A 22,350-nucleotide genomic window follows, 5' to 3' on the forward strand; every position below is an offset into this window, starting at 1 on the left:
GAGATGTCAACCTGTTAAAGTTGCAAGACAGGATTATTTCTTTGCCAAATAACAGAAGCACCGATTGATGGGTCTAAGTGATTCCACAACTAACAGATCAAATTTAGGTGTTATGCTCCTATCCAGTTATGAATGGTGATGTTGAAAAGAGTGGTGCTGGAAAAGATGGTCAGGCAACATCCGAGGAGCAGGAAAGTCGACATTCCCGATGAAGAGCTTATGGTTACAACATCGACTTGCCTGCTTCTCGGATGTTGCCTGACCAGCTTTTCCAGCACCACTCTTTTCGACTCTGATCTCCAGCATCTGCAGTCCTCACTTACTCCGATGAATGGTGGTGGATAATTAAATAAATAATAGCAGAAGACAGCTCTCAAAATATCCTCATTCTCAAAAGATGGGATAGCTCAGCACATCAGTATACAAGACATGGCTGAAGCATTCGCATTCACTTTCAGATGGAAGTGCTGGGTAAATGATACATCTTGGTCTGCTCCTGAGGTCCCTGAGATACCAGTCTTCAACCAACTGGATTCACTCTACATGTGATCACAAAATGGCTGAATGCTGTAAAAGCTGTGAACCCTGACAACATTCTGGCAATGATATTTAAGACTTACACTCCAGAACTTGCAATGCCTCCAGCCAGAATATTCCAAATGAAGTACGAGATTCCCATTTACCTATTGATGTGGAAAATGCCCAGCTATGTCCTGCCCACAAATGCAAGTCAAATCCAAGCTGGCTAATGGAAGAGATTATCAACAGTGCTATCAGTTAGCACTTGCTTACCAATGACCTGCTCACTGACAACTCAGTTCGGATTCAATCCACATCGCTTGTCTCCTAATCTCATTAAATCTTCATCCAAACATGGACAAAGGAGCTAACTGGTGAAGCAAGAATGACTCCCCTTGACATCAAGGCATTATTTGATCAAGTGTGACATCAAAGAGCTCCAACGTCAAAGGAGGCAACAAGCTGCCGGTTGTCATACCTCACACAATAAGTTGTACCAATTAGACAAATTTTGTTCTCTGAACCTGTCTCTCCAGCTTGAAGAGCTTGCTTTTTTCCAACACAAACTGGATTTCCCACTAACTGCCAGATGGACAGGGCAAAAGAATAGATCATGACTCTACTATCTGCTTTGTTGATAATACTTAGAAATATTTAATGCTATCATGTGTAAATACAGTAAAGGTGAACTTTTTTGAAAGATGTTTATGTCTAGTTAACATTTTAGGAGTTCCTGTTCAGCTGATTAAAACTGAAAATTGGCCCAATTAAATATGGTTTTTTTGTTCCTATTTCCCCTGAAGCCAAGGTAGATTCATTTTTGTTAAGCAAAGGCATTAAGGGATTTGGGTCAAAAGCAGGTATATGGATTAGACCACGGGTTGGCCATGATCTAATTGATGGGCAGAACAGACTTGAGGGGCTGAATTCTCTCCTCCTATAGCCAGTTTATTGACTCTGTTTTCCTGTGCAACTTGTTCTGGTGTTATTATTCATGAGAGACTCTTGGTTACTTGAAGTGTATATATGTAACTTCTGGAATAAAACAGTCTTCACAGAATTACTGAATTATTGCAAAGGAGATCAATCAGCCCATTGTGCCTGCACAGGTCTATTGTCAATTTCCTGCTTTTTCCCCTGAGCTCGTGCTCAGTCAAGCCGATCTCCATAATTAGAGTAGCCCACCAGATTATCACTGATAAAGCACCAAGGAATAATGAGTACTCAGAGGACCATTTTCCATTCAAAAGTCAGACGTGGAGAAGGAAGCAGACTAGCAAGGTAAAGAAAAACTGCAGATAAAGGAAACGTAAACATTTAAAAGCTTTAAATCATTCATCCCTTTGGCATCTTGTAGGATCTTTCGTCATGGACACAACATCCAAATACAATTGATTGCATTTTAAAGATTGCTGAAAGATACTAGGATGCCATTTCAGTTTGGGCTGTGGGGACTTTTGTAGGCAGATAGGCAATTGTCCCCTCCAAAGAATACTGCTGGTACAGATGAATTGTTATGCATAAGGACTGTTTAGAGGAGCTTGTGACTTATCCAAGTTTCCAGAATGATTGCACTCAGTTTTATTAGCTTGGTATTTTAGTGGCTAGCGCTTTTAGCCACGACTTCTTTAAGCTTTGAAGTTTTGCAACTATAGTCAAGTTTTGGTTTTTACCCAGGCTGTGAACTCTCGTTTGCAAGAAGTGTACAAGAACTGTTGGGAGACTTATTGAATTGATCTGTATTGAAGGAAGAATGAGAAAAGGTTATTTTGTTATCAACTACTTATTAACTTTGGAAAGAAAAATCAGGAGAGACATAAAGCATCCATTGATTTGCTGTCACGTGTGTGTCTTGAATTATGTACAAACTCTTGGGAAAGGAGAGAAGACCAACAGCTCACAATATAACTGGAAAAATAAGCCTGTTTTGGCAGAACACTTGAAAATTTCATTTTGCTGTCAAGCAACTGTAGAGACTGACACACTCTCCAACATGCATTTACCTTCTGTGCAAAGATATCTTGGAAACCATTCGGGAATTTGACCAGCTGCTTTTTGAATATTGATAATAAATGCACGTACATGGTCTCCTTGAAGTAAAGAGTCTTTGAATGTAAAAATGATCTCAACACTGTTAACTGAAGGGTCTTTACATTAGTTATCACTCTCACAATTGTCCAATCATTTCCAATAACTTCTAATCTATCACCTTGAGAGGGAACAAACATTGTTGATGGGAACAAACATTGATTGGAGACGAGGCCTTGACCAGAGATCAAATCATTTTCTTTATTCTGTATTTGGTAATCAAGGCAATGGATTCAAACACACTGCTGCTTTTTGTAATGAGGGTCACAGCGCTATTCCAAGAATCTCTTAATAATTTATCATAGCTAGGTTATTCAGCTACCGCTTTCAGTACAGCCAATCCATTTTTCAACTACTCAATCTCTATTATCACCAGCTCATCTTCCCTGACTTACTATCAATGGCTCTCTGTCTGCCTCTCTTTTTTCTCCCTGGGCTTCTTCCCTACCTATCCACTTGCTCCTTCTTTCCATCCCTTCCCGCTCATCTTTTCCTTGCTGCTTCTAGTTCTGAAGAATGTGCCTGAAACATTAACTCTGGCTTATGTTCACAGATGCTGCCAGAATCTGCTGAGTTTCTCCGTTTGTTTCCTTCACCTACTTGTCTGGTTTCAATACACATTTCTGTAAAGGTTGTCTCTTTCCTATCTGGGAAACTAATGGAACGTATTTTTAAAAAGCACTTGCTGGATATGAGCTCATTTCTCCATTCAGTTTGGATCTTCCTGTGATTTTTTGTATTTTCTGTGAGCCTACAGACAGTTCCTATTACCATTGTCCAGATAATTGTTAAATATGGGGAACAGTGACACCAACACTAATTCCTAGAAGATGTCATTTATGACCAATCCCTGACAAGACCATTAGTATCTATATGAATGCAACCAGCTCTTTTCTGACCTGGAACCACCAATGAATTCAATTTTCTTTAGTAGGCTAATGTTCAGCAACTGATGGAACATTTTGAAAAATCAAAATAGATTCAACCAGGGCTGACTGTCACTGAACTAGGAAACCAAGTTGTTCCAATAATTCAACTGGTGAGATAGTAGCCACATTGGCACTCTAATAGCCTTTCTGTGCAGAGCTGCTGGAATAGTGGTTATTTCAAGCAATCTGCTCATAGTAAAACATAGGCCTTGCAAAGGTAGTGGGGACTAAGATGAATGCCATCACAGTCAGCAGCTAAGGCCTTCTCTTCTTGACCAGGTCTATATCCATTTTAGCAGCAAATCTTCGATGCATTCCTTGTGACTGCTACAAAGAATGTAATTGGAAACATCTGTTATATCTTGATCTCAAACCAAATATTTTAATGGTCCCATTTAGTTCTTAATGATCCTTCAACTTGTAAACTAAAAGGAGAATGTTTTTAATTAAACCTTTCAAAACACAAGGCATATCAAAATATGTTTACAGCCAATTTGGTTTTCTTTTCAAATGCGATCAATGTGTAGGAGAGGTCATGGACAATTTGCGTACAACAAGCTCCGAAGAACATCAATGTAATAACAACCAGTTCATCTGTTTTGATGCTACTTGATTAGATTAGATTCCCTACAGTGTGGGAACAGGCCCTTCGGGCCATATTGACCCTCCAAAGAGAAACCCACCCAGACCCATTCCCCTTCATTTACCCCGACTAATGCACCTAACACTACGGGCAATTTAGCATGGCCGATTCACCTGACCTGCACATCTTTGGACTGTGGGAGGAAACCGGAGCACCCGGAGGAAACCCTCGCAGACACAGGGAGAATGTGCAAACTCCACACAGACAGTTGTCCGAGGTGGCAATTGACCCCAGGTCCCTGGCGCTGTGAGGCAGCAGTGCTCACCACTGTGCCACCCCAGTACTTGTGGATAAATAGCCGTTGAAATCATTAACAAAGACTACGTTGCTGAATTAAATTCTCATTTAAACTTGTGATTGTGTTCCTTAAAATTACAACTCTGAGTAAAATGATGTTAAGTGAAGAACAGGTTCTCACAGGAACGAGTTGAGTTATATGGGACTCCCTTATCAGAAAAAAGCTAAAACATTATCATTTAAAATGCTTTGATTGCTAGCTTCCCTTGCACTGGTAAATTAAATCATTTTAATTTTTTTAATATAAATTTAATAAAATGACTTTCTACAGCCCCTCTTACTACAAATGATGCTTCCTGACCTGCTAGTCTCTGCAGATCCTTCCCCTCTGACCTATGGCCTTTCCCCTCCCTGACCCTCTGTGATCTGCTCCAGGGAGGCTTTACTCAAGTCCCAGACTGCCTGCTTGGGCCAGCACTTGTAGCTGGCCACAATGTAGCTTGTTGATGGCACTGTTTTGAAATACAAGCTGGCATCTTGCTGGCTGCCCCATGCCCAGGACCTGCTCAGGCATAGTGGCGCTTCCCCTCTTGACAATAGCAGGCCCTTGGCCTTCCTCTCCATCTTCCTGGCCAGTTAGGCTGATGCAGGCCTCAAGCACATTTCCCAGGGGGGTCAGGCATGGGGAGAGAATACACTGTGTAACTGGACTCAATGCAGAGAGGAGGAGATACTAATTTGTTAGGAAAGACAAAAGGTCATTATTTTAAATTGATGTGAAGAGCTGATCCCTTTCTCATTGAAGAGTTAATTCTGGAATGGGCTGGTATCTTGGGTGGTAAATACCAGTTTGCTAAACTTCTTCAAGAAGAACCTGCTTCTGGATGTGGTTGTAGGGTGGTGGGAGTAATTTTCTCCTGTGGGAGACAGTGTACAGGACCAGTGTGATTTCTAAGATCAGTCTGAGAGGAAAGTTCCACCACCCTCCCCCCCCTCCACCACCAACAATTGGATTGGTAGTGATTTCTAACTCATCAACTGTATGGTATTAGGTGGAGTACAGAGTGTATACATTATGATATCCAAAGTATCACAAGTATGTGGGACAGGTCAGATAGGTCAAAGGGTCATTATAGGCAATTAAAACCATCAAAGTGCCTTGGCTCCTCTCTAACCATTTCAAGGGAACAGAAAACTGTGAATTCTGCTAATCCTGACAATCGATCTGTATTGTGAAAGTTACAATATTAAATAATGAACCTCAGTGAATTGGGTAGGTGGCCACATTTATTAAATACAGTGATTTCAGGTGTTAAATTCAGCCATTGTGTGAAGGGGAATTCCTTTTTTTGTTTAATCTGATTGCGGGTATGGTGCAAGAATGATGAATTAAAAACCATGATCAGCTCTCACCAGGCTTAGGGGAATGTTCTAGGGTCTGTAGGATGAAGGAAAGGTTAAAGAACACGAAGAGTTCTTCACTACAGGAGATACAAATATGGAACTTCTTAGCATGTTTAGTGATTTTCCGACCGGTTATTTCAGTAGTATCGCTGTTCTTTCCTGTCGGCGGTATAAACAGTGAGGTTTCCTCTTGCATCCTGATCGTACTCAATCGCTTCAAACAATGATTTGAAGTTTCCAGCCCCAAAGCCCTTCAAAAAAAAAAGACCAGTTAGGAGACACATTGTTCATCAAAGATTTCCTGACGCTGAAATAAAACAATTTCAGATGCTGGGAATCTAACAAAAACAGAAATTGCTAGAGAAACTCAGCAGGTCTGGCATCACCTGTAGAGAGAGAAACAGAGTTAATGTTTCAGATGTAGTTTCTTCAAAACTGTTCTAAAGAAGGCTACTGGACCCAAATGTTAACTTGGTTTCTCTCCACAAACGCTGCCAGACTAGTATTCTGTCTGTGTTTATATTTCTCAGTAAACCTGGCTGAATAAATGCTGGATGCAGCAATGTTGCTGATTCAGGGTGAGACAGTTGACTCTCAGGTGCTGAGTTTTCTGTGAATCAATGATTATTGTTTGCTCCAAGTCTTCCACTAGTTTTATTGTGTTTTTCACATTACTTTGTTGGATCAGCTGAGTGTCACAGCCAGATAAAATGTCTGGGCATTGATTCAAACTCCAACTTTGTTCACAACAACAGTTTAACAGGTAAAAGCACCGAACCGTAAAAGCCAGGAAGTCAAGGGTCACTCTCTGCTTTGTGTCAGTTACTGTTACAGGGAGGATGCCACGACTGCCTCCCATCTTGCAAAATCAGCTTTCTTCCTGCATTTACTCACTGCCAGTGACCCTTGCTACAAAACGGTGTGGTTGTGTAGGAGAGGGCTCAGTTTATGCTCTCACAATGGGTGGCTCTGCCCTCATGGTCTACGCTCACACCTGAAACATGGCCTTTTGGTATTAAAGGGTCCGTTAATAAGCTGGATTTTATGATTTCGAGAGGGATGAGAGAGCTGGAAATGCTAGTATTTGATCCATTTGCTACCTCCACTGCTATCTCAACACAGCTATGATTAGTGGTGCATGGCCAAGTAGTGACTGCCAGGCAGAAAAGTGGCTGAGTGATACTGGAAAGAGGGGCTCTATGCCCAATCAGGAATCATGTTGTTGAGGATGTGAAGGGAAGTCAGTTACAACTATAAATTCCAAGATTCCTTTTCCTCTCACTCCTTATTTGTTAAATCAGTCTAAAACAAAATTGAAGAGCTGAAGCGTACTACCAGCGAAAAGTGATCACCTTCATTAGCAGACCAGAAATTGGACTACCCGTAATTAGATATTGTGGCTACAAGACCAAGTCAGAGGTTAGGAATCCTGCAGCAAATAACTTAGCTCTACCATCTATAAAGCACAAGTCAGGAGTGTGATGGAATACTCCCTACTAACCTGGATGAGTGCAGCTCACAAAGCTTGTCACCATCTAGGACAGAGCAGTATGCTTGATTGGCACCACATCCACAAATATTCCCTCCCACCCATCATCACTGAGGCATATTAGCAGCAGTGTGTACCACCTACAAAACACACTGCAGCAATTCACCAAGGCACCTTAGAAAGTTCTTACCAAACCAACAACCACTCCAATTGAGAAGGACCAGAGCAGCAAATACATGAGAACACCACCACCTGAAAGCTCCTATCCAAGTTGCTTACCATCCTGATTTGGAAATATTTTGCCATTCCTTCAGGGTCACTTGGTCAAAATCCTGGAATTCCTTTCCTATAGGCATTATGGGTCAATCTAAAGCATACGAACTGCAGCGGTTCAAGAGGGCAGCTCATTGCCATGACAGCCCGGCCAGGGTGAGGTTCTAGCTGGAGGAGGGGTAGAGTGAGGATCAGTGGTCAGTAACTGGGCAAAGGGTGAGCTCCAGAGAGTATTCTGGGCACTGTGACTGGGTCTAGCAGGAATTTGAGTAAAGTACGTCTTTGTAAATGTTCTAGAGAAAGATTGAGATTGCAAAAGTAAGCAACTATTTAGAAATGGAGGTGACAGTCCTGTTTATAAAGGTGATCAATTCCTAATGAACGTCTGCATCATTCATTTTCATGGTTCCAAACTGGCTGGAGACATACAGTACAGTAGCAAGAGAGTATGATGGTGGGGCCAATATCCATTGAATGCTGTTTTTGACAGATAAAGAACTTTCATATCGATGTATTAAACTATAAAAATACACACATAAAGCCATCCAACAATAGCTAAAGTGTAGACAGTCTGAGACAAAATCAATGTTCACCTTCCCTACATGTGCACTGATGGGTGCTATACTCACGTTGTGATTATATCTCTGTATGACCTCCAGGAAGAGTGTGGGCCTATCTTGGACAGGTTTGGTGAAGATCTGTAGCAGGTAGCCCTTCTCGTCAAAATCCACAAGAATCTTGAGTTCCTGTTACATTACAGACAGTGACACACAATGAACAGTTTCCAACTTGCACACACTCACTCTCATCACTGGCTACTGTAGGCAAAAGAAAATGATTTTAATTATCCCCGACACATCACAGGGTCTAAGTGATAATGCCCAATAGCAGACCCAGTTCACTTTGGGGTACTACATTAACATTCATCTGACACACTGCTTGGGAAACAAAATCCACAGAGCAGTCTGACCCACTCATCAATGGCAACATTTCCAGCATCAATGGAGCCTGGAGAAGTGATAAAGAAGCTGGACCGCCATTGCCCCCTGCTGGTTAATTAGAATCACTGTGATGACACGTGCTGTTTCATTCCCCAGACAAAGAACGGTAATTCGCCTTTTGGCTCCTTGCTGGCCAAATGACCAGCTGATGTCTGTACTAAAACCAGTACTCTCCTCAGATGGTGAAAAAAAATTAGCTTTCCACATTACTCAGGCTCGCGATTGTGTATAATTCTGGCCTTCTTACCTAAAGAACAATACTCTTAATATTGAGGGAGTGCGACAAAGGGTCACCAGCCTGATCCTTGCTATAGCTCAATGGTCCTCTGAGGAGAGACTGTCAAGATCAAGCCTGGAATCACTAACATGTAAAGGAATGAAAGGTGATCTCATTGAAGTATATAATTCTTAAAGGGCTGAGCTGGGAAGATACAGGGAGAATGTTGGCTCAGCTGGTCATTGGGCTAAGGGCGGGGGAGAACTTCGAGACGATGAATTGCCTCTGAATAAAGGGTAGGCCATTTAGAACTGAGGTGCAGAGGAAATTTGTCACAGAGTGTGATGAATATTTGGAATTTTCTACCCCTAGGGTCTGTGAAAGTTCACTCATTCAAGGCAGAGAGTGATAGATCTTGATATTAAATGAGAAAAATGGCATTGAGGTAGATGATCAGCCATGAACTGGGTAAACAGCGGAGCAGGCCCAGGAGACAGAGCGTCCAGCGCTGGTTCCTATCTCCTATGTTTCTATCTGATAACTCAGCGGTTGGCCAAAGCTAGCTTTACCTGGCCATAGTGATGGCCAAAAGGGGGTAATGTACCATTTCTGTGAGGTTATTGCTCCATAAAAACAAGATGAAATTGCTCACAATCTGCCTCATTGCCTCCATCACCCATTGAACAAAACTTTTTTTTCTGCCTCCCCCCCCTAACCAGATTTCCAATAGATCTGTGTCTCGACAGCCAGGACTTCACTCAGACAGGTATTCATCTTATCATCTGAGTTTCATAAAGAGCAATCATCACCCACTCAAACTAGTATTCCACTGTTTTGGTAAATGATGGTAAAGGGCTGTGCAAATGGAAACAGAAATTAGTTACAAGACTCAATGTTTAAAGTGCTCCAGGGCCAGGTCATTTATTTCTCACAGGAGTGAGGGCCAAATTCGAGCAGGCAGTTGCCAACCTGCTTGAAATCCCGAGCAATAGACGTACAACCTCGGGCAGGTGCCAACAAACAGCTGGGCATTTCCAGAGACAGATAGTCTACACTCCCAGGCCTGGTGGCTCTCCAGTACATAATTTCTTTACCACTGGACGAGAAATCCGGACCTCCAGGCACCAGTTCAGCAATGGCACGTGGCCCAGGAAGTTTAAAATAAACACGAGTCTATTTTTATTTCTTTATGAACATTGTAGGAACACTAGGAACAGTTTTATGTATTTAGACCAGAAATCAGTAAAACAAAACATTTGAAAGCTTTTAGAGGCAATGTCTGTCATTGTATGACTGAGGGACTTAATATCAGGCATGGTTTTGCTCAGAAGTTGAATTTGTACCCAAGTTATCGCCAGAGGAAAACAAAAATCTCACAACAAAATAAACCTTTTCCATTCATCACAACTCTCACTGGGATTATTTTGTGAAGGTGATTGTGCCATATTGCCTTGTTTTCTGCAATAGGCTTGTTTGCACTAGATAATACAAACACCATTCATGGCATGTACTTAACTGAGTACAGTACATCGTTCCTTTTTGTGAAACTTAATTGTATTGAGGTGATTTCCCCATTGCTGAGTTGTTTTGTTACTGGTTTAGCTGTGTGTAATATCTAGCCTCCGCATTTGCAAATCTCTTCAGATGTACCTGTAACTTCTTAAGGTCCTCTTTAACTTTGATTTTCGCAGTCTTTAATTTTTCTTTCAGCTGATCATAGTAGGTGTCTGGTGCCATCAGGAACTCCATGCCACGGCTTTTTAAACTTGTGATCTGTCAGCAGATAGCAACAGTAATCAGTCAGTCAATCTTAAAACCACAGCCCTTGACAAATAGCAATGTCAGCAAAAGATTGTCAGAATGATAACAGAATTATTGCATTTTAACACCAAGACAGGCATGAGACTGGGAGACAATTACACAGTCCAAAGGGCAGGATGGGTAACTGGGAGACAGGTAGACAGACCAAGGGATGGACACAGGGGGAGGCCACTCACACTGCTTCTTGACACAGTCAATAATTTGAAAAAGTGATAAGATAAGCACTTGAGAGAAATAAAAGCTTGAAGGACGATAGGAAAGCAGTGGTGGGATGGAATTCACTGGATATTTCCAGGGGCCAGCTTGGACTAAACGTGCTGTATGGCCCCTTCCTACATCAGAATGAATTCTGTGCCTTAGATTTGTGTCCTCCACAACCACCTGATGAAGGAGTGTCGCTCCGAAAGCTAGTGCTTTCAATTAATTCTGTTGGGCTATAACCTGGTGTTGTGTGCTTTTTAACTTTGTACACCCCAGTCCAACACCGGCATCTCCAAATCAGAGTAACTCTGATATTGTCATTATCTAACACACACACACACACACACACGGAAAATGGCGCAGGACAAGGGAGCATCATGCTCATAACACCAGGTATCCCTGTGACAGAATTCTTCTGTGAAAAGAATTCATACTTTACACTTAAAGTGCTGCTAAGTGATGGAAGAAGTTCAGTTGGCCAAGTGTTTTTCTAACTACAACCAGCAGAGGACAATGTATCGACTTGGATAGTTACAAAATGCCTGCACAAAGTACAAGAGCCCCACCTGTTGCTATAGATGGGATAATACACAGTGAAGTAGAGGGTCCTCAGGGATAGAGGATCAGAAACCTTGTTTATTTTCTGGCCTATCAGGCAGTGTAAAACTAATGGCTGCAGAACAAACACAGCTCCTATTGTCTGACATGCTCCCACTTCCTACCACAGGGAAGGCACATTTGGATGGTTTGCCCTTGTCAGGAATAAACTATTTGTCAGCATGAGTGATTGGTAGATCCATACATTTCCAATGAGACACCAGCCTATGATTCTATCACTCCAGTAGCAGCTTTGTGATTGTGGGGGGGATGACTTACCAGGGGCAAGCAACGAGGTTCAGGCCTCTGGCACGGAGCCTGGCCCCGTTGCTCAGAAGGGAAGGGTGGAGAAAGGTAGAGCGATAGTTCTTGGGGACTCGATAGTGAGGGGTACAGACAGACGGTTTTGTGGGGGCGACAGTGACTCACGTTTGGTATGTTGCCTCCCAGGTGCAAGGGTACGTGATGTCGCTGATCGTGTTTTCCGGGTCCTTAAGGGGGAGGGGGAGCAGCCCCAGATCGTGGTCCACGTTGGCACCAACGATATAGGTAGGAAGAGGGGTGAGGATGTCAGACAGGCTTTCAGGGAGCTAGGTTGGAAGCTCAGAGTTAGAACAAACAGAGTTGTAGTCTCTGGTTTGTTACCCGTGCCACGTGATAGAGACTCGAGGAATAGGGAGAGAGAGCAGTTAAATGCATGGCTACAGGGATGGTGCAGGAGGGAGGGATTCTGGTTTCTGGACAACTGGGGTTCTTTCTGGGGAAGGTGGGACCTCTATAAAAAGGATGGTCTACACCTGAACCTGAGGGGCACCAGTATCCTTGGGGGGAGGTTTGCTAGTGCTCTTTGGGAGGGTTTAAACTAACTCCGCCGGGGCATGGGAACCTGGACTGTAGCTTTAGGGTACAGGACCTTGAGTGTAGGGAGGTTATGAATAATGCAGCGATCTCGAAGGAGGGTGCCTGTAAACAGAAGGGTGGATTGAAGTGTGTATACTTCAATGCCAGAAGTATAAGAAATAAGGTAGGTGAACTTGCAGCGTGGGTTGGTACCTGGGACTTCGATGTTGTGGCCATTACAGAGACGTGGGTAGAACAGGGACAAGAATGGCTGTTGCAGGTTCCAGGGTTTAAATGTTTTAGTAGGATCAGACATGGGGGTAAAAAAGGGGGAGGTGTGGCATTACTTGTCAAAGATAGTATTACAGCAGTGGAATGGACGATGGAAGAGGACTTGCCATCTGAGGTAGTTTGGGCTGAGGTTAGAAATAGGAAAGGTGAGGTCACCCTGTTAGGTGTTTTCTACAGGCCTCCTAATAGTCCTAGAGAAGTAGAGGATAATATTGCGAGGATGATTCAGGAAAAGAGTGAAGGTAGCAGGGTGGTTGTTATGGGGGACTTTAACTTCCCAGATATTGACTGGGAGAGCTATAGCTCGAGTTCATTAGATGGGTCGGTGTTTATCCAATGTGTGCAGGAGGGTTTCCTGACACAATATGTAGACAGGCCAACAAGAGGTGAGGCTATACTGGATTTGGTTCTAGGTAATGAACCAGGCCAGGTGTTAGACTTGGAGGTAGGTGAGCACTTCGGGGACAGTGACCACAACTCGGTGACTTTTACTTTAGTGATGGAGAGGGATATGTGTGCGCCGCAGGGGAAGAGTTATAGCTGGGGGCAGGGAAATTATGATGCAGTGAGGCATGACTTAGGATGTGTGGATTGGAAAAACAGGCTTCAAGAGAAGAACACTAATGAGATGTGGGGATTGTTCAAGGAGCAGCTACTACGTGTCCTCGATAAGTATGTACCAGTCAGGCATGGTGTAAAGGGCCTTGTGAGGCAGCCGTGGTTTAGTAAGGAATTGGAATCCCTTGTGAAAAGGAAGAAGGCGGCATATGTAAAGATGAGGTGTGAAGGTTCAGTTGGGGCGATAGAGAGTTATAAGGTAGCCAGGAAGGATCTAAAGAGAGAGCTAAGAGAAGCGAGAAGGGGACATGAAAAGTCTTTAGCTGGTAGGATTAGGGAAAACCCAAAGGCTTTCTATAGGTATGTCAGGAATAAAAGGATGACTAGGGTAGGTATCGGTCCAGTCAAGGATAGTAGTGGGAAGTTGTGTGTGGAGGCGGAGGAGATTGGAGAGACACTAAATCAATACTTTTCATCAGTATTCACTCAGGAACAGGACACTGTTGCTGATGTGAATATGGAGTCACAAATGATTAGAATGGATGGCCTGGAAATATGCAGGGAAGAGGTTCTGGGAATATTGGAAAGGATGAAAATAGATAAGTCTCCTGGGCCTGATGGCATTTACCCTAGGATCCTATGGGAAGCTAGGGAGGAGATAGCAGAGCCATTGGCCTGGATTTTTATGTCGTCATTGTCAACGGGAATAGTACCAGAGGACTGGAGGATAGCGAATGTGGTCCCCTTGTTCAAGAAAGGGAGTAGGGATAGCCCTAGTAACTATAGGCCAGTGAGTCTGACTTCAGTGGTGGGCAAAGTCTTAGAGAGAATGGTAAGGGATAAGATTTATGAACATCTGGATAGGAATAACGTGATCAAGGATAGCCAGCATGGTTTTGTGAAGGGCAGGTCGTGCCTCACAAACCTTATTGAGTTCTTTGAGAAGGTGACTAAGGAAGTGGACGAGGGTAAAGCAGTAGATGTTGTGTATATGGATTTTAGTAAGGCGTTCGATAAGGTTCCCCATGGTAGGCTAATGCTAAAACTACGGAGGTATGGCATTGAGGATACATTAGAGGTTTGGATTAGGAATTGGCTGGCTGGAAGGAGACAGAGGGTAGTAGTTGATGGACTATGTTCATCTTGGAGTGCAGTTACTAGCGGTGTACCACAAGGATCTGTTTTGGGACCATTGCTTTTTGTTATCTTTATAAATGATCTAGAGGAAGGGCTTGAAAGCTGGGTAAGCAAGTTTGCGGATGACACAAAAGTCGGTGGAGTTGTGGATAGTGAGGAAGGAAGTGGTAGGTTACAGCGGGATATAGGTAAGTTGCAGAGCTGGGCAGAAATGTGGCAAATGGAATTCAATGTAGCTAAGTGTGAAGTCATTCACTTTGGTAGGAGTAACAAGAAGATGGATTACTGGGCTAATGGTAGGCTACTTGGTAGTGTAGATGAGCAGAGGGATCTTGGTGTCCATGTACACAGATCTCTGAAAGTTGCCACCCAGGTAAATAGTGCTGTGAGGAAGGCATATGGTGTACTGGGCTTTATTGGTAGAGGAATTGAGTTCCGGAGTCCTGAGGTCATGTTGCAACTGTATAAGACTCTGGTGCGGCCTCATCTGGAGTATTGTGTGCAGTTTTGGTCGCCATACTATAGGAAGGATGTGGAGGCATTGGAACGAGTGCAGAGGAGGTTTACCAGGATGTTGCCTGGAATGGTAGGAAAATCTTATGAGGAAAGGCTGAGGCACTTGGGGCTGTTCTCATTGGAGAAGAGAAGGTTTAGGGGAGATTTGATAGAGGTGTATAAGATGATTAGGGGTTTAGATAGGGTCGACACTGAGAACCTTTTACCGCTAATGGAGTCAGGTGTTACTAGGGGACATAGCTTTAAATTAAGGGGTGGTAGGTATAGGACAGATGTTAGGGGTAGATTCTTTACACAGCGGGTTGTGAGTTCATGGAATGCCCTGCCAGTAGCAGTGGTGAACTCTCCTTCTTTATGGTCATTTAAGCGGGCATTGGATAGGCATTTGGAAGTTATTGGGCTAGTGTAGGTTAGGTAGGATTCGGTCGGCGCAACATCGAGGGCCGAAGGGCCTGTACTGCGCTGTATCTTTCTATGTTCTATGTTCTATGTTCTAAATAATATGCGTATTGGTTTAGGCCACCTTTCTCTAGCTGTTGACCAATGTTATGAGCCAAAGAGTGATGGAGGATTGTGAATGATGTGAAGCTGGTATTCCTAATATCATGCAGCTTTGTACGTTGCAGTATATCTTAACTGATGTGGGAATTGGCAAGAGCGTCATTTTAATGTTTGGTTCCCATCCAGAACCAGAAAAAAAAGGTCCAATACACAGTGAAGTTCAACATAAAGCCACAAACTCCCGCCTCATACAAAGACACATTGGATCTTTTTCAGATTACTAGATTAGATTAGATTACTTACAGTGTGGAAACAGGCCCTTCAGCCCAATAAGTCCACATCGACCCTCCGAAGTGCAACCCACCCAGACCCATTCCCCTACATTTCACCCATTCACCTAACACTATGGGCAATTTAGCATGGCCAATTCACTGTCTAGTAAATATCAGGAAGGACTATTTTTAATTGTTTTCCTTTATTCAGTCATGGGATGAGGGCATCACCGGCTAGGCAGCATTTATTGCCCATCTCTAATTACCAGAGGGCAGTTTAAAAATTAATGACATTGCTGTGGGTCTGGAGTCATGTGTAGGCCAGACCAGGTAAGGATGGGACATTCCTTCACTGAAGGATATTAGTGAACCAGATGAGTTTTTCCTTACAAATCAGCAATGGTTTCATGATCATTATTAGATTCTTAATTCCAGATATTTATTGAATTCATATTTCACCATCTGTTATGGTGGGATTCGAATCCAGGTCCCCAGAACATTATTTGGTTTAACAGTCCAACTACAATACCACTAAGCCATCATCTCCCCAAGCTATTAATTAAATTTGTGTCACTATTTACCTCACGATGTACATGACACAAATGCAATGATTACATCAAATGAACTGAGGGCTAAGAAGGAAATATAACTATTAGACTCACGGACTGAATGATATCAGAGGTGTTGAGAGCAATGTGCTGCACTCCGGGTCCACCATTGTAATCTACATACTCCTAGAGCAAGAGAAGGTTGGAAAGTGAGATAAATCAATCAACAATCTGCTAGGCACTCTCATTTGAAATAATGTGACACCATATTGTGTTTCAATGTCTAATACTGACATAATTTATCACTCTGCCTAATCAACATTCCCATCCCTTATCATGCTCTACAACAGGAGATCCTGCATGGAATGCTAGTGAGGAGAGTTCTTTTCTGACTAGGCACAACCCCATGCTGACAGAATGATGCAACCAATGTTCAGGCCGCTGTTAATCATGCCTGCTCCTGATGAATGTCACTTTGCAGCACATAGCAGAGCTCAAGATCTATGCTCTACTGATCCATTCCGTTATTCCAAGGGGATATTCCAGAGGCTGCAGAAGTGGCTCATGGCATCCTGACAGATGTAACCAAACAAGTAACATTTACTCTGGATTGTCCTTCATACAATACCACAATACAAAGTGATGCCAAAAGCACAAGTCGCATCCCTGCACTGACTGAGGTTATCATGAAGGATTCTCCTTCTCAGTCTCACCTCTCACATGAGGTATGGTGACCCTCAGGCTAAACAAAATGATAAACCACAAGTTGTGAGTCTCTCTCTCTCAATTTGAGAGAGTAGCCCCATGGTCTGCTGGGGCTATGGCGATTTTACCACATGTAATGATAAGGTCTTCCAGGATTGGACAGGCATTCATTCTTTGCCTCTGGGGGATCAGTGGTGCAGCCATAATTGGAAAGAAGAGATTCCAATAGCCTCTTCAATCAATGGGGTATAATAGCCCTTTCAGTAAATGTGGTGGTGGTGGGGGGAGTGAGTATGAGCAGGAGAGCACAAGACTGCTGACCTGTCTGCCACCCCAGCATTGGCCTCCCTTCCCTCTGAACACACCATCTGCAGAGTGTCATGATTGACAAACTTTCTAGTTTCAAAAATCAGCATGGGGTAAAATTAACAGTACAATCAAGTGACTCATGAAAGACATATGCCAATTGGATAAAGAACACAAGCAACCATTAAAAGTGCCTATCACGTTTGCTTTTAAAATCTAAGCTCAAATCCGACTGTCTCTGCTCTATCAGGAGCTTCTGGGCATGTTAAACATGCAGTTTGTCTGCACTTCAGAAAATGGTACACACCCATTCATTCCGCCCATTATATTCAGGAATGAAGTTCCTTGCTGATCTGGGAGGGAGGTACAGTTGTTCATTCCAGATCCATTTGGAAGACTTCAAATTGAAAAGAAATCCTGCCTGCGATCCAACTCAGAGAACTAAGTAGGTGAAAGTTGCCCCATGTAATGCTGATTACAAAACCTAAAAATCTCAGCCTTACCACTCAGTACGTTGTTTCACATTTGTTGACACTTTCAAATTCTAATTCAAGATTGTCTCAACCCAACTTAGAGTCCATCTCGTCCTTTCCTATTCCTGTCCAGCCCAGTTTTTAAATGCTCCCCCTCCTAACTGAACGTTGCTGCTGGTTAATGTTGTGACAAAGAAAAAATTGATGCCAAGGCAGTGACTGGCATTCAGACCTGGATTTGGGATTTTTTCTTTCCAGCTGCTGGCTCATTGATGGGCATTTTGATAGTCTCCTCATAGTTGGCCACAACAATGGAGCGCAAGGAACTGTAATTGGTGTGGATTTGTTTGTCATCCACTGACCAGTATCGATGAAACTTCAGACAGTTCTGGTACCTGCGGAAAAGATTACAGCTTGTATTACTGAGGCACACAAGATTTAACATCACAGCTGCTACGGACTGTGTCGAAAGGAGGGACCAATTCTTAACTTTCAGCTTCTCCATATATCAGCATTTGTAAATGTCAGTCCTCCTCTGACGTGTAGTTGAGTATACACTTTTCTCACTCTCGTATTTAATCCTCATGTCATGCTGCGTGCCTCTGGATTCTCCCAGTCTTCAGGAGTTTATACTGATGCTCTTTTTTTTAAACCAGAGCCCACTGTGGACTCTATGATCCAAACTGCTCCAGGAGTGTGTAATCTGAAGCTCCTTGCCCTCACTAGATGAAGATTAGAGATTGGATTGACTCACCATCACCATATAGGAGTACATGATCAAAGCTGCCCTGATCTGACCACACTGTATCCAAACTGCACCAGCTATGAAGTTCACATTCTAGACTATTGCACACCCACTGCTCTACACAGTATAAACTCCTCCGGTAAAATATTGGGACGATCAAAGCCATTGTCTTTGGCACTGACACAAACTCTGTGCCAACAGGCACCAACATCACTAACCTCTGGCCAGTGTCTCTAGTGCTAATAGCCTGTTCACAATGTTGTCCATTCTCCCCTCCCACATTCCCCAATATTCATAGCTGTGGCTTGAGCTGCCCATGTTCCTAATCGCTGGGATTCCAACCCTTGCTGTAAAACTAACATTAAACCTTATCTCTTTGACCAAGGGTTCAGCCCTATGGTTAGGCATCCCTTTAACTCATGCTTCTGTGAAGTAATGTGTTTGCTGCAGGGATAAATAATTGTGGCTATTGCTCACAGTGTTGTCCCAACTGTGTGGAGTTTATGTCTAGACCACCCATTGGTGATCACCAAGGACCATGTCTCACACCATCCTCCTGGTATTGGTATGGGTTTTTAAAAATTTATTCATTTTATGGGATGTGAGCGTCACTTTCTTGAACCTCTGCAGTCCACCTGCTGTGGGTTGACCCACAATGCCCTTGGGGAGAGAATTCCAGGATTTTCACCCAGCGACAGTGAAGAAATGGCAATATATTTCCAAGTCAGGATGGCGAGTGGCTTGGCAGGGAACTTGAAAGTGGTGGTATTCCCATATATTTGCTCACTTTGTTCATAGAAAGAAACAAAGAAAATTTACAGCCCAGGAACAGGCCCTTCGGCCCTCTAAGCCAGAGCCGATCCAAATCCACTCTCTAAACCTGTCGCCCAATTCCTAAGCATGTGTCCCTCTGCTCCCCACCTACTCATACATCTATCCAGCCGCATCTTAAATGAATCAACCGTGCCTGCCTCTACCACCTCTGCTGGCAACGCGTTCCAAACGCCCACCACCCTCTGTGCGAAGTACTTGCCATGTGTATCCCCCTTAAACTTTCCACCTCTCACCTTGAAAGCGTGACCTCTCATTATTGAATCCTTCACCCTGGGAAAAAGCATGTCTCTATCTACCCTGTCTGTACCCTTCATGATTTTGTAAACCTCAAAATGGTCCCCCGTCAATCTCCTTTTTCTAATGAAAACAAATCTAACCTACTCAACCTCTCTTCATAGCTAGAACCTTCCATACCAGGCAACATCCTCGTAAACCTTCTCTGCACCCTCTCCAAAGTGTCCACATCCTTTTGGTAATGTGGCGACCAGAACTGTATTCTAAATGCGGCCGAACCAATGTCTTGCACAATTAACATGACTTGCTGGTTCTTATACTCAATACGCCCTCCAGTGAAGGCAAGCATATTATCTGCCTTCATGACCACTCTATCCACCTGTACAGTAAACCTCAAGGTACAATGGACCTGAACTCCCAGATCTCTCTGCCCATCAACTTTTCCCAAGGCTCTTCCATTCATTGTATAATTCGCTCTAGAATTAGTCTTGCCTAAATGCATCACCTCACATTTGTCTGGATTGAAAACCATCTGCCACTTTTCCGCCCAACTCTCCAGTCTATCTGCATCCTCCTGTATTCTCTGACAGTCCCTTATGCTTTCTGCTACTCCACCAAGACTGTAATGAGGTCAGGATCTGAGTGACCCTGGTGGAACCAAAACCGGACACCATTATGCAAGTCATTGCTGAGCAGGTGCTGCTTGATAGCACTGTTACCTTCCATCACTTTACTGATGATTGATAGGAGACTGATTGAGTGGTAATTGGCTGGTTGGATTTGTCCTGCTTTTTATGTAGAGGACATACATTTTCCACATTGTTGGGTAGATGCCAGTGTTGGAACAGTATTGGAACAGCTTGGCTAGCAAAATAACTTGTCTCCTTCTTAGGCAGTTACTTGGATTAGTGACCTCCTTCCACTCTATACGCTATATGCTCCAATGCTTGATTTGTACATTCCACCACAACTAAGACAGGTGGTTTGAAGAGATGGGTGGGTGGTGATTCACATGCTGTTTGCACTTGGCCTCCATCTGGGCTGATCAGAGACAGTGAAAACAATTGGCACCTCTTGTGGATGTTTCTTTTCCTGCTTTCATAGCCTTGGTCAAAATATTCTCAGAAGTTGGAAAGAACATTGCATTTTTCAAGAAGGACATCCTTTAAGTGTTTCCTCTAGTCTCCTGATAACTTGTATGTAAATGCTAACATGCAATTGTCTTCCTTAGGACAAGAGCATCTTTCTATTTAGCTACCAGGTATGGTTTTCACTATTGCTCTCGAGAAAGCAGATGTTGAAGGCTCCCGATAGGAAAGAGGGTGATGGAGATCAATCGACAAAATCAATTTGACACCATGACGAGCTATGGAGACAGCAGGGAATTCCACAGACTAATACCTCAGAGGGGTAGTAATCTGTGGAATTCCAGGTGGAGACCGGGTCATTGAATATTTTAAAGGCTGCGTTAAATAGTATCTGAAGAAGAATCACTGGACTTGAAATGTTGACTGTGCTTTCTCCCCACAGACCTGCTGAGTTTTGTCAGCCACTTTTTTGTTTTCTATAGTTTATTGATTGACAACAAAGTTAAAATTTATATGGGACTAACAGGCAAGTAGAAGACTCAATCAGATCACCATAATCTTATCAAACGGCAGAACAGGCATGAAGGGGTGAATGGCCTAGACTATTGCTGTGTTTATATGTTGTGTGAGAGACTGGATCATACCATTCTACCACGGGCACCATCTCATCATCTGGCTGGTTTCCCACGATGTGATCAATGAAATTCAGATTCACAGGGGGTCTGGAACACACATGCAATGTCAGTTTCAATGCAGAGGATCCATCATTTCATCAAGTGCACAGTTCATAAAATGCATGCATAACTTGTCTAAGTGCAGTACATTTAAATACCTTCCCTGAAAACAGAGTACACGACTTACATCTGTATTATCGCTGTGTTACAATATTCCTAAGAATGAGGGACTATCTGGAACAATGGTCCTGCTCAAAGCATTGAGGGGAGGTACAGTGGCTCAGTGGTTAGCATCGTTACCTCACAGTGCCAGCGACCTGGGTTCAATTCCATCCTCGGGCAACTGTCTGTGTGGTGTTTGCATGTTCTCCCCATTGCCTGTGTGTGTTTCTTCCGGGTGCTCCAGTTTCTTCCCACAGTCCAGAATGTGCAGGTTAGGTGGATTAGATATGCTAAATTGCCCATAGTATCCAGGGCCAGTATTGGCTAGGTGGGCTAGCCATGGGAAATGCAGGGTCATAGGAATAGGCAGGACGTGGACTGAAAGAGCCAAATGGCCAGCTTCCGCACTGCAGGGATTCTTAACAAAATGTAGCTACTGCACACTTCTCCATTTCAATGTGGTAATGTCCCTTAAATTAGGGTGACCTTTCTCATATCTCCTACAGGCTGCCGGTGTGCTACCTGCTGATGACCACATTTTTTGCTCTAGCCTTTAAACATTTTGCCTAAGTAAAAAAATTCTGAATATATTGATCCACTCACAGCTTGGAAAGAAGTGGATCCTTGAAGAGAGGTTTCATGTATCCAGGTAGGAAGAGGCCACGGTAAGGCCCTAGGTACTCCACAAAGGTGTGTGTTGTATCCCCATACTGCAAACAAGAGCAGAGCAGAAGGTGTTAGAAACACACGGTGCTATCTGTAATCTTGGCATCTGGGGTTTGTTAACTTGTCAGGGTTCATTGTGTGCAATCCATTCATATCGTCATGGTTCAGAGGAATTAAATCAGGAGGTGGCACACAGTCCATGGACCATAAGGGAAGGGAAAGGCTGAGAAGATGAGAAATTCTGCATCTTCGATTCAGTTTGCAATTCCAGGATTCAATCTTTCAATATTATGAATTGGAAGAGTATGCAGAACAAGGGACTTGGAGCTGTGAAGGAATAAGAGAGGATCAGAATGGTTGTTCTATTATAACTGAATGTAA

General features: G+C 43.3%; 1 protein-coding gene across 1 annotated transcript in view; it reads right to left on the reverse strand.

Annotated features, from left to right (window-relative positions):
• Nucleotides 1-2,788: 2,788 nt before the first annotated feature.
• Nucleotides 2,789-22,350, reverse strand: part of hpda (4-hydroxyphenylpyruvate dioxygenase a) — a 39,233-nt gene continuing 19,671 nt past the window's right edge. The window contains exons 8-14 of the mRNA XM_060847805.1: nucleotides 21,907-22,013; nucleotides 21,112-21,189; nucleotides 17,799-17,961; nucleotides 16,197-16,268; nucleotides 10,451-10,573; nucleotides 8,212-8,328; nucleotides 2,789-6,071 (exon numbers count right to left, since the gene is read on the reverse strand). Coding sequence (XP_060703788.1) covers nucleotides 5,958-6,071; nucleotides 8,212-8,328; nucleotides 10,451-10,573; nucleotides 16,197-16,268; nucleotides 17,799-17,961; nucleotides 21,112-21,189; nucleotides 21,907-22,013 — 774 coding nt within the window. The 3' untranslated portion in view covers nucleotides 2,789-5,957. The remainder of the gene's footprint in view (nucleotides 6,072-8,211; nucleotides 8,329-10,450; nucleotides 10,574-16,196; nucleotides 16,269-17,798; nucleotides 17,962-21,111; nucleotides 21,190-21,906; nucleotides 22,014-22,350) is intronic.

Source organism: Hemiscyllium ocellatum, chromosome 31 (genome assembly GCF_020745735.1).
Source record: "Hemiscyllium ocellatum isolate sHemOce1 chromosome 31, sHemOce1.pat.X.cur, whole genome shotgun sequence".
Lineage (NCBI taxonomy): Eukaryota > Metazoa > Chordata > Chondrichthyes > Orectolobiformes > Hemiscylliidae > Hemiscyllium > Hemiscyllium ocellatum.